Source organism: Pteropus medius, unplaced genomic scaffold, assembly GCF_902729225.1.
Source record: "Pteropus medius unplaced genomic scaffold, Ma_sr-lr_union100, whole genome shotgun sequence".
Lineage (NCBI taxonomy): Eukaryota > Metazoa > Chordata > Mammalia > Chiroptera > Pteropodidae > Pteropus > Pteropus medius.
In genome coordinates this window covers 522,870-535,584 of record NW_024347855.1, presented here as the reverse complement: position 1 = coordinate 535,584, position 12,715 = coordinate 522,870, and the positions used below count along the sequence as shown (strand labels likewise).

General features: G+C 44.9%; 1 protein-coding gene across 8 annotated transcripts in view; it reads left to right on the top strand.

Annotated features, from left to right (window-relative positions):
• The window catches only part of TFDP1 (transcription factor Dp-1), a 45,233-nt gene that overhangs the window by 27,809 nt on the left and 4,709 nt on the right, over window positions 1-12,715 (top strand). For all 8 annotated transcript variants that reach the window (XM_039878753.1, XM_039878754.1, XM_039878755.1 and 5 more), the window contains 7 exons: window positions 2,191-2,297; window positions 6,035-6,156; window positions 7,387-7,552; window positions 7,967-8,110; window positions 8,677-8,745; window positions 10,830-10,981; window positions 11,513-11,679. In XM_039878753.1, the coding sequence (XP_039734687.1) occupies window positions 2,191-2,297; window positions 6,035-6,156; window positions 7,387-7,552; window positions 7,967-8,110; window positions 8,677-8,745; window positions 10,830-10,981; window positions 11,513-11,679 (927 nt within the window). The remainder of the gene's footprint in view (window positions 1-2,190; window positions 2,298-6,034; window positions 6,157-7,386; window positions 7,553-7,966; window positions 8,111-8,676; window positions 8,746-10,829; window positions 10,982-11,512; window positions 11,680-12,715) is intronic.

Below are 12,715 nucleotides of genomic sequence, written 5' to 3'. Positions count from 1 at the left end.
TACAGAATTCATTCAATATATATCATTTTCTAAATTTTAAAGATTCACACAGACAATATTTAAATCATCCTTGGATTCACGGATGTGTGTTGAAGAGTATGATAAATGGACTGAATGCATCTATCAAGCCGTGGCTGGGCCCAGTGAGAGACAGGGTGGGGCTGGCCTGGGGGCTGTAAGGTTAACTGTACTGCTCAAGTCTTCAGCAAATATAATAAAATACAACAGTTAATTCTAGGTGTACTAAATTAAGACTGCAAACCAATTCTTTATATTTGAAGTTTCTCATTCAATAAAAACACAGGAGAGAAAACCCGTTGGGAACAACAGATGGTGTCAGCATTTTTGTATAACATCTATGTATTCATATTATAATACATAGATGGAAGAAAGGGGGCCCTGGGCCTCAATCCACTTAGGCCTCAAAACTCTGCCATTGCCCCCAAACCCTCAAGAGTTCTTCTCCTTTTCCCAGCTGGAACATAAAATTGGAGTCCCACACAGGAGCTCTGAGCATGTTATTTTATCGAAAGACCCATAACTTGTGGTTCTGGGGTGGATTGTGTTGTCCTGTGTAGTGGGCAGGTGTGACTGGACTTGTAGGTCTGACTGTGGAAGATGACCGCCTGGTCCTGTTTACTAATGTATTGACTTCCACAAATTTGATGTACAAAGTAAGCTTTAAAATACGTCAAAAGAATCGCCTGAACTGCTGATGTTAACAGTGACTCTCTGAGCTTCTGATCTCAAAGATCTATTTTCTTTATTCAAAATCATTAAAAGTTAGGGAATCACTGGCAAATTTACAAAAAAAGAAAAAAACTCGCAATGTTATCTTTTTTAATTATCAATTTAGTATTCCTAGAAACTTGTTACTCATCTATATGTGAATCTAACTGTGTATTTTAAATCTCTTAATGTAAAATAGAATAACTTTTATATTTTGAAATACCTTTTGTATATCTAAGATGATTTTAAAAATATTTGCTTTTGGGAGTGGCTCCATAATGTAGTGGTTAGCATGTCTTCCTTACATGCAGAAGGTCCTGGGTTCGCGCCCCAGGTGGAGCCACGGACCATACCCCCTATACCCTGGGTGCACCAGGCCCCTGGTGCGCCAGGCCACGGGTGCACGCTGCGAGCGCGTGGGAGGAGATGCCCCTCCTTCAGAGATCCAGTTCTTAAAAAAGGGAGACACATAACATCTGTAGGTCAGGGGTGGAAGTGGAGGGAGAGAACTTAAGAGGGGGAAAAAATTAGTTTTTGTTAAGATACAGATCTCTATTTTTAGAGAGAAAAGAAATCAGCAGATATACTTATTTTTTTTACAGAAAATAATTTAAATATCTGTTGGTCAAATATTAATATTTATCCAGCTGCATTGAAGGATGCATATCTGTCTTACTCAATTTAGGTTATTCTAGAGAAATTATTATGTTCCTATGTAGCAGCAAAATTAATTGCTGATTGAATTTTGAAGAAGTTTGTTCTTTAAAATGCCTGAATTGTAAGGGTTTTAAAAATGAAACTTTAGACTGGGCTAAATTGAAGACAATGCCTTATTGGTTATTTGGAAGTCATAATGGTGCTGAACTGGGTAGAAATAAAGGAAAATGGTATTGCTGTGTTAGTCCTGTGTGAGGCCCCAGCCGCAGAAGCACCGCCTTCCTCGGGGGGCCCAACTCCCAGCTCACCTACCTCTTGTCTGCTTTAGGAAAACAAACCAGAGGGATTGAGAGCATGACCAGAACAGGCAGCTCCCCCTATCTCTTCATGTGGTGATAGCCTGGTTATCAAAATAATTCTCACCTGAGAGTATTCTATTCTATAATTGTCATAGAATTATAGCCTTTTAAGAGCTGTTAGCTCCAGAGCCTGTAGTCCCACAGAACATCCTGTAGATGGGTGACAAGGGTTTGGAGCATCTTGGTGATGTCCCTGGGGGCACCTGAGCCCCAGATCCCAGAGAGTGGCTAGTTGTACAGAAGAGTAAGCAGTTGTATCCATGGAACCCATCCCTCCTTGAACTGAGAATTAAGCTTAGTAGGGGTGTTTATAACTGACTCGCAGATGTAAAGCAGTAAAAATGGGGAAAGTAAGAATTTCTAATTAAAAGCATCATTGTCCTGAAGCTGTCACATTTAGCCTTAATTCAGAAGAGAACTAACATTTCATTTCCTTGTGTTGCAGGTGTTGTATCCTTAGTAGCTGTTCACCCCTCCACAGTAAACACGCTTGGAAAGCAGCTCTTGCCAAAAACATTTGGACAGTCCAATGTCAACATTGCACAGCAAGTGGTAAGGGGCCCCAGGAAGGGTGGGCTTGCGGATTTGGGGCAGTGGTCCTTAGGTTCCCGTTCAGAGGTTGGAGTGTGAGGTTTGCCCTCTGCAGTTTCTCGTTGAAGGCTTTTCGTGCTGGGATGGTCACCTTCCTCAGAGATTTCAGGAGCATGGTGGTTAGAGTGCAGGTGCTCTCCCAGTGCTTATGTGTTCTCTGCTTGAATGGGCCCTCCCGTCTGTGTGGGTGAATGGTGGACTCGGCTCAGGCCAGGCAGCTCCTCCTGTTGCTATGTGTTCCCCACTGGTCCTGAATCTGCTTTGACATGTTTCTTAGGTGTGACATGGAGAGCTCAGATAGAGTGGCATGGGGTTTTATGGGGTTGGCTGCACCTTGGCCTTCACCCTCCTTAGGGTGAACATTACCTGCTGAGGAAATTAGGGTGGTGTCATGTGGGGTTAGGGAGTCTGCAGGCTGTCAAGGTACTGTATGACAGGTGCATCTTTGCTCTTGCCAGCCCTACAGGAGGGGGCCAGAGGTGGGTCTGCACTCCCAGGACCATGTGGCGCCCCCCACCCTCCCCACCCTGTGTTGCCCCCTGCCAACTGAACAGCTCCCACCTATGGGGTTTTGTGGGCCTCTTCCCGACATGACTGGTTAGGCTGAAGTCATTCTTACTGGATCATGAGCAGCCATGAGAAGAGAAGGTCATTACTCCCCACTTGTTTACATCCCAGGCCCCATTTCCAGGTGACTGCCTCAGCAGGTATATGATTGCTTATCGTCACTTAGCCTGTCAGTAAAATGTGACCACGTTTGTTTAGCAGAATAACTGTAACTTCAAAGCAATAGTACATAGGCCACATTTGGCACATTATAGTTTTTTAATGTCTTTTTGATACAGACTAAATATTACATTTTACGTTTTAATTTCTAATTCACATTATTTTATATGTACTGTGTATTATTAGCAGAATTTACCTAGGGAATATCTCATTAATTATATGAACAGTTGTTTTTATTGCCAGTATACATACTTGGGGGGAAAAATTACGTGAAGATTTTTCTGTTGGTGCACCTTAAACTTTATCAGTCAGAAAGTTAAATTACTGATTTGAATCAAGATGTTTTGGATGGAGCTAATAATGGTAATTCATCCTTAACAGAAATCCCAGTACTGTGAATTAAAGCTTACGTATTGCAAATGCCTCTTAAATCTTTATATACCAAAGAGTTAAAAATAAGAGGACTGGCTGATCTGACATGAGAGATGTTAGGCTTGTTCTTCATGTGGCTGAAAATGTAACCTGTGGCTCATGAGATATTCCCACGTCACCTAATGGGTAATCTGAGTGCTTAGCTCACCGCCCAGACTGAGGCATTCACCCATAGGGCAAGATTTCCATGTAAAATAGAAAATAGTGAAAATAGGAAAGCAAAGAGAGAAAACCGTAGGTGTTGGCAGCGTCCACTCCTCTGCAAGGGCATGAGTGATGGCCAGCTGGTACGAAGGGCACTCTCGCTCACCTGTCCTGTCATCTAGGAAGGCCATTCTCACAGCAGTTACTGAGCACCTGCTGTGTGTCTAGCCCTCTGGCTCCATTCTCACTGCAGAACAGTTGAAGTAAGGAAGAGGCGCAACTTAGGGAGAGGATGGTAAAGAGGACATTTGCCTCAGGGTCCAGACTGTTTAGTGGTCCACTGACCCTGAAGTTAGGTGGTCCTCTTCTGAGCAGGGCGGCAGCACATGAGGCTAAGTCTTGCATGGGCCCACCCGCATGGGGTATGCTGGCAACTTAGATCTGCTCTCCTGAGAACGTAACCAATCAGGTCCAGGTCTCCCTGTTTCCAAACTGTGGACCATGAGCCTTAGGAAGTGTGTGTCCTCCACTGTGATCCAGTGCCCTATAAATACACATACTTATTTAACAGAAACAAAACAAGGCATTCAGATTTGTTCTATTCTGTTTCATTTTTCAGAAAATTGGCTGATTAGATTTATGGCTTTCAAATGAGGGAGATCTAAAGCTTAAAAAGCACTGTGATGAAGCTCTTATCATTGGATATGCGAATTAAAAAAATGAAATTCAGTTGAGCTGTTTTTCTTTCCATGGTTTGTGGATCATTAACATTGATAGGTGACCTGGGCTTAGGGATAATTTACAAAGTGCCGGGTCAGCTATCCCAGAGCCACCGCAGGTAACACACTTATCTCACTAAGAAGGGGACTAGAGGGAGCATGCAGCTTAAAAATAGCCGAGTGGAGGCCATATCGAGTCTATAAGGCTGCAATTTGTCCTCCCATGTGAGGCTTCCCCAGTACTCAGGTGCCTGACGTTAACATGTTCAACGACACTGTGTCGCTGAGGCACTTTGTTGTGTAGTAACCAAGAAGTGTTTCTGAATAATTTTCTGGTTCATTTCATCAGTTTAGATAGCAAGATCTTTGAAAAGTTTTAATTTTATTTTACTTTTTACTGAGGTAGAATTGACATACGTTATATTAGTTTCAGATATACAACATAATGATTTGATATTTGTATTCATTGAAATGATCACCACAATAAAAGTCTAGTTAACACCTATCACCATACATAGTTACAGGTTTTTTTTCTTGTGATAAGAACTTTTAAGATCTACTCTCTTAGCAACTTTCAAATATGCAGTACAGTATTAACTATAATCACCATGCTGTGCCTTGCATCCCCAGGTCTTGTTTTATAATTGCAAGTTTGTACCTTGTGACCCTCTTCACCTATTTTGTTCACTCTCCGCCCCTGCCTCTGAGTTTGGAGGTTTTTTTGTTTGTTTATTCTTTTAGATTCCACATATAAGTGAGATCATATAGTATTTATCAGAAAAGTTGGAATTTTACTTGGCTGAACAAAGCAATGTCTGTGTCCCCTATGTTAATATTGGATTATTAATTGATGGGGCCAAAGTTCTAAGTCCTTGTTTTCATAAGCAAAGCAATTTCCCTTCTTTAGGGAAGAGAGGGGTGTTGGATGCTCAGAGAGCCAAGTGAGAGGTGGGCTGTTGCTGCAACCCCACAAGCTGTTCGTTTCAGGCTGTGTCCTGTGGACATCGAAGCCCCTTGCCTTTGCTCCCAGTGCTAATCGCCTCCCTTCCTCTTGCCCTGTGCTGTTTGGCGTTCCTGGGTCCCCCATGAAGCCGCCATTGGGATGATCTTCTTGCACATGGACGAGCTGACAGGACCATAGGAGTCTCGCACTGTGTTCTTTTTGTTCAAGAGTTGTTTTGTTTTTTTGGCCTCATTTTAGCACCACTGAAGGATAGAGTTTTATCCTTAGCTGTATCATTAAAAGGAAGGGAAGTAAAGAAAGGGCGAGAAGAAAAATAGAAATACGCCGAGTCCCCCGCAGAATTCTGTACCTGGGTCATGCAATTTACATGCCCCACTGTTAAATGTGACCTCATCAAGGCTCACATGTCCTCAGAGGTGCGTGCTGTTCTGTCGGACTTCTCTGGGCTATCTGACATTTCCTGCTGCTTTTGTTTAACTGGAGGAGATGCCTGAGGTTGACGAAGGGAAATAAAGACATGTTCAGAACAAATGTGACGATATCGTCCATAGTTCAAAGTGTCAGCTGTTGGGTACTCACATTGTCATTGTTCTTTCTGATATTTGTGGTTAATAAAATTCATCAGTGGCTGTAGATAATGAGAAATGATAAAATGGCAGTGTCATATGTGGGAGATTTCTGATTGTGTTCTGAATTGTCTTTTTTGACTGTAGGTAATTGGTACGCCTCAGAGACCTGCAGCGCCAAATACTATCGTGGTAGGAAGCCCACACACCCCTAACACTCACTTTGTCTCACAGAACCAGCCTTCAGACCCCTCACCTTGGTCTGCCGGGTGAGCACATTGCCTAGAATTGTAACCCCCCCAGCTGTCTGTGGCTATAAGGGCTGATCATCGTGCCAGAGGATTAAAATGTTCAGTGCATGACCAGGATAGATGTGTAGTCAAGGCACACTTTTCCTTATAAAGGAGAAGTCGGGCTGTGGGAGATCTACCCCCTTTCCCCTGTAGTTTTGGGGTGGGGACTACACTGTAAGGGGCGAGAGAGCTGCCCCCTGTAGTTTGGGGTGATGGTTATACTGTAAAGGGTGGGAGAACTGCCTCCCCTGTAGTTTTGGGGTGACGGCTACAGTATAAAGTGTGGTCAGCTCTTGGTAGAAGAAGAGGAAGAGGGAGCTGGCATCTCAGCCCAGCGGTAATTTTGACACTTTCAATTGCACGAGAAAGTAGCGCTTAGGGAATGATGTGTAAATGTGACGGATCCCACAGCAGCTTCACCCGCTGCAACTAAACGTAACTTTGCCATTCCACGGTAATGGCCCCATTGGATGGTGGCCCCACCACACTGTTATTTTGATCCTTTCTTTCATAAAGCAAACTGATTTGAAAACAATTTTACTTAAAGGTCAACTATGCGACTTTCTTTAAACAAATACAAAGCTATAGAATCGTGTGTACTGGTTCCTAAAGCAAAAACCATTAGTCTTCAAAATTCATACAGTTAGAAACTTACAGTGATCCTTTCCTTGATGTGGTGAGATAAAACGTTCAGACATTTGTTTTCGCTCCTGATCTGAAGCACACTCTGGTCTTCAGTGTTTGGTGCCCGCTGCCACTTGGCCGTCAAGGTCTCAGCATTCACCTTGTGTATTAGCCTACTCACATTTGTCCTGAAGAGTCCTAAATTTGCAGTAAAACTTTCATAATTCCTAATGTTGGTTGACATCTTTTTAAGAGCAGTATTTAGTATATTGATATGCATCAGATATGTCCTGGGTTCTGTCCTTTTGGATGTCTGCCCGTTTTTCTTGAGAGCTGAAGGTACATGTGTGAGTTCGGGCCTTGAAAGAAAGAAAGGGAATGTTGGACCCACGTCTTTGTGCCGAGTGTGTCCTGTGGAGACAGAGCCAGGTCCCGGTGGCCTGCTCACATGGGCTCCAGCACCAGCGGGACATGAAACGTTCTTGAATGTAGCTTGTTAGCCCTTTTAGGTAAATGTGTGTCTTAATTCAAAGCAGGCTTTAGGAATGCTAAGGGTGTTGCTTTTCCTTTGTATTTTTGAAGGAAACGCAACAGGAAAGGAGAGAAGAACGGTAAGGGCCTGAGGCACTTCTCCATGAAGGTCTGTGAGAAGGTACAGAGGAAGGGAACCACATCCTATAACGAAGTGGCCGATGAGCTTGTCGCGGAGTTCAGTGCCGCCGATAATCACATCTTACCAAACGAATCCGTAAGTATGTGATGCACAACGCACTGGCATTGCACAACCCATTCTGTTTTTATTTGAAATGACTTCAAACGTACAGAGATGTTTTGAGAACAGTACAAAGGAATTTTTCTTGACCCATTTGCGGGTACGATGCCCCATCATCTCCACATGTTTTGGTGCACAGGCTTTGGCTCTGCCTGTCGGGCAACCTTCCCCTACAGAAACACCCTCTTACCCGGCCCGTCCTGCATCATTAGCACTGGCAGCTTCAGTGAGGGTGTGTTAAGAGTAATGCTGGCAGCTGCTGCAGTGAGTTTATAGCACACGAGGCGAGTTGACAGTGCACTTCTTTGAGTATGTTCAGGGTCTAACATTTTAATGTTGATCTGCAAGCTGTCCTGGATTATTTGAAAACTCCTGCTTCATCTTCCCAAGGCTTATGACCAGAAGAATATAAGACGGCGAGTCTATGATGCCTTAAATGTGCTGATGGCCATGAACATCATCTCCAAGGAGAAGAAGGAAATCAAATGGATCGGTCTGCCCACCAACTCGGCTCAGGAATGTCAGAATTTGGAGGTACGCCGCTAACCTTTTCTGTTCTGTTGTGTCCATGTCCATTTGCCCCAGAGCAGTCTTTTTTAAAGTGGGTGGTGGTATCTGCAGCACTGGTGCCCACTAGGGGTCTTGTGCTGTCTGTGCTTGGTCCGAACCAGGTGGACAGGTGTGTCCCTGTATCTCAAAGTTCTTTCCCATCTGATGTCGGTGCACTGTCCTTCCAGCCTGTCTGGGTCATGTAGATCCCCACTGTGGGTGGGGAGGTAGTTGACCCAGTCAAGGGCAGTGAACTCTAGTGTATGTAAATTTTGAATCCTAGCTTTGGGATTTAAAAAAAAAATACCGTAGCTATATCTAGAAAATGAGAGAAAGCAGAAGAATACGTACGTAGTTTTGAGATTGAAGAAAATACCTGTGTCTTGTAAAACATGCCATCCATATTCTAGATTGGTCTGTTTCCTCACCATTAGATTCAGGGCAAGCATTTTTGGCAAGAACCTAGTTTGGTGACATGTTGATATGGATTTTAAAATATGCTATATTAAACAAATTGTGATTTTTTTTGTACTGCTGGTTTATTTTTGAAGGTAGAGAGACAAAGAAGACTTGAAAGAATAAAACAGAAACAATCTCAACTTCAAGAACTTATTCTACAGGTAATGAAATACTTTGTAGGCAAGTTAATTTTTATTTCTTCTACTAATTTAGTTTTTTCAAAACAGCAATTTCTTGCAGTTCAGTATATTCCTGTGTGGTAAATAAAATCTTTGAGATTTTGAATGTGAATTTCATGAATATTCACTGAGTTCATTCTGTGCTATTAACACAAACTCTCGTGGACATTAACCTTTTTCCCAGAGAGAGAATGTGAGTGAGCATTTGAGTGTGCATGCATGTGAGTGTGAGCATGAGTGCATGTATGAGTATGTGTAAATATGCATGTGTGAGCGTGACTATGTGAACATTGTGTCACTTGTCACACAGTGTCTAAATGGCAGGAAGGTTGGCCCCTTAGCATGTAAAAATTTTCTGGGTTATGTATGAAGTGTGTTCTGATTACTGGACCCCAGTCTAGGGGTGTGAGATGTAGAGTGAGCCTGAGGTGGGTCTTGGCAATTACTGGTCAGAGGTCAGCACTAATGGTCAGAAAACATGTGTCAGTGCACCCAGTCCCTGTCCTATCAGACATGTGTGGTCAGTGAGCATGTGTCACTGTCCCCTGGGCCCGTAGAGATGTCCCTGAGCATCAGCTTCACCCCTGTACAGGACCCTTCTGGGTTAGAAGTTGAAATTCAGATGTGTGTGAGGATCTTGCTGGAATGCAAGTGGCTGGTCCCTGGACTGAGGCAGCATGGTGCTGGGGTCGCCACTTGGAGCATGGGGGCCAGGTACTAGCAGAAGTGGTGGTGGTCAAGAAAAGAAAGGATGCTTAGCAGCAATTTGTTGAGATTTCTGTGGACCCCAAGGGCATCAAGGCTTTGAGCCTTGTGGTCATGTTGTAGGGCATCAGGGAGCCCTGGGACCCTAGGGAGCATGCTGCTAAGAACCAGGGGGTCAGAGGTGTTAGACGCTGTGGCAGCAAGTGGAACCCTCAGGAGGAAGCATGGAGGTCTGAAGACAGGTCTAACTGCTGTGGGTAAGAGATCTTACAAAACGGGACAAGGCCAGGAGGGGTCACCATGGATCTTGGAACATCATCTGCCCTGGTGTCCAGTGGTGCCTGGGGACTGCCGCAAATGATGTGTGTCTTGCCCAGGCCATGCACACTCAGTGTGGGGGTGCGTTGCCTGTGCCGTGGTTACTCTATTGCCCTTAAAAGAGGCATCTGGGACCCTCTTCCTAGGGGACCAACTGAGGGGGTGCTTTGGCAGGTGGAAAAGTGGTCACAGAGCCAGGGAAGGCAGAGGGGACTTGGGAAATGGAAGAGCAAATGGGCGAAGCTTTTGCTGAGAAGGCAGGTTGCTCCAGGTGATAGCCCCTCCTGACTCCCAACTTCTTCCATTCAGTTGCCCTCCTAGAATGAGCTGTTTTCTTTTTCTGCATCCATAGCATGTTATAGCTACTTAAAAAACAAACCAATTCCTTGTCGCTCTCTTACTAAGCCTTGAGCTTCTGGGTTCCAATGCTGGGCAGCTCAAGAGAAAGCTGTCTAGGGAGGGAGGAGGCAATCTTCCTGGCTTTAAGTTAACACCAAGAAAGTTAACTTGAAGGTAGACATCACTTCAGGGCCCAAGCCCCTGGCTTCCTGGCTTTAGGCCTGAAGACCCATGTCCCCAGAGAAGACACCCTATACCAGCAGGTCCACTCAGCGTTTCTGCTTTTACTGGGAAGCTCCAGGTCCACAACCAAACGTCTGCCTTCTAAGGCCATGATACATGGATGGGACAGGCATGGGCACGCACTGACCCGTCTCTGGGGAGTAGGAGGACCATAACCTCCAGAATCATTGCATTTCTCTTCATTTTTCTCTGCAAGGAGGTCTGTCTAAATGGTGTTAGTGCCTGTGCCTGCAATCTCAGTCCTTGGGGAATTTGGTTTTTCGGGATGCACTTTTTTTTTTGCTGAGTGGCTCACTGGGGCCTGCAGCCCCTCAGCTGTTTTCTCTGATCTCCAAAGCGGGGGACCAGATTCCTTTTGAAATCTTGCGTAGTTCGAGGGTGTCTCAAGGATGCCTGGGGCGAGGGTATTAGGTTTGGTAGCGACTGATATGAGCATTGTATTGATTGCTCATCTTTTTTAGCAAATTGCCTTCAAGAATCTGGTGCAGAGAAACCGCCAGGCAGAGCAGCAGGCCACCCGGCCACCCCCACCCAACTCTGTCATCCACCTGCCTTTCATCATTGTGAACACCAGCAAGAAGACTGTCATCGACTGCAGCATTTCTAACGACAAGTAGGTTGTCCATCTCTTCCCTGGTCTCAGCTGTGAGTCTCAAGTCAGAAGTGAAGGATGTCATAGTCTGTGGTGTTAACAGCCTATCTGGTTAATTTATATGAGTATTTAATTTATAATTATTAAATATAATCTTTTGGCATAATTAGTTAGAAGTTTGCTTCTCATTTTTCTGATTATGTATCTTTTTTTTTTAAAGAATAAACCAAACCTGTTACGATTTTTATTAGGACAGTTATCAAAGGAAGCACGACTACTAGACAGTGTTCACTGTTGGTTCTGGGGGGCAGACAGCCTGAGCCGCAGGTGGACCAGCCCGTGTCCTGGGGACCAGACGTGCCTACAGAATGCAGACAGTGATTGCAATGCTGCCTGAGTCTCCTAAGTCGCTGTTTCTGAGTTGATGAATTTTGTAAAGACACCAGATGAAAGGGCAACCAAGGAAGGGTGTATGAACCTGGGCTTATGAACCAAGTGTGTCCGTCTCTGTCTAGAAGATGGCACTTTTCTAACAGGGACTTTTCCCTCCAGATTCGAGTATCTGTTCAATTTTGACAACACGTTTGAAATCCATGATGACATAGAAGTGCTGAAGCGTATGGGGATGGCCTATGGGCTAGAGTCTGGTAGCTGCTCTCCCGAAGACCTGAAAATGGCAAGAAGTTTGGTGCCGAAAGCTCTGGAACCCTATGTGACAGGTCAGTCGGTCCCCATGACCACGGTGGCCTGGTGGCTACAGTAAAGACAGTTTCCCAGCTCCCAGGCATTCAACCCTCTTCTGAGGTTGGCTCAAGCACACAGCATTGAGAACAAGGACAAGGAGGGACATGAGAGGGTCTTGGGGACTGCAAGTGTGGGCTTGGTAGGCAGGATGGCCATCTGGAGGGGCCCTCGCCCACGGCAACATGTGAGTGATGTCCACAAGTGGCACTTTGTGGGTTTGCCCGTGCAGTTGCTGTGATGAAGGCATTACGTTAGGATTTCACCTTCCAGGTAGGGCTCCAAAACGGAGAGATTGGATGTTTCCTCTGGGACAGTTGATTGGTCACTGCAGCAGAGTAACCACAAGTATTGATGTTCTGCACCTATTACTGATAGAGTGTGGAAATATTTGCTTGGTGAGCTGTAACTCTAGTTCTCTGGCTTTCATTCTGGTGACCCCTTTGCCGAGAAAGATCTTGACCACAGAAGAGAAGTAACTTTGTGGCGAGAAAAAACTGCCATTGCGGCCCCACACTTTGTGGTGTGGATTTATCCCCAAGAGCCATAGCATTGGATTGGACTCAAGGGGTCTGAGCTGTCCAAAATAAGTGGGCATCTGGCCTCAGATCATCCAGTGAAATTGGTTTTTGACTATCCTCCAGACACCAGCAGCCAGCCTGCTGAGACACCCAAGCTGATAGGTCATCAAAGTCCTCTGCCTTTCACCCTGTTCTTGGTACAGACCACCATCTCTAAGATGTGAGCAAATGTTGCCCCGACCCTTCCCATTTTCTGCTTTATGACAGCAGTTTAGGTTCAGTGGCACAACTGTGTTATTAGTGAGTACACATAAATTAAGGACTTCCATGTCTTCTACAGAGAACGGGCCCGGTGGCTGTGCACGGGACGAGCAGGGCTGCTTACTGGCATGGTGCAGAAAATGCAGGGCACATCATTATTGTCCAGGGTCCCGTGGCCGTCTTGTTCCAGCATAAGTTCCCCTGTTTCTTGTGGTCTGTTTCGTGACATTTG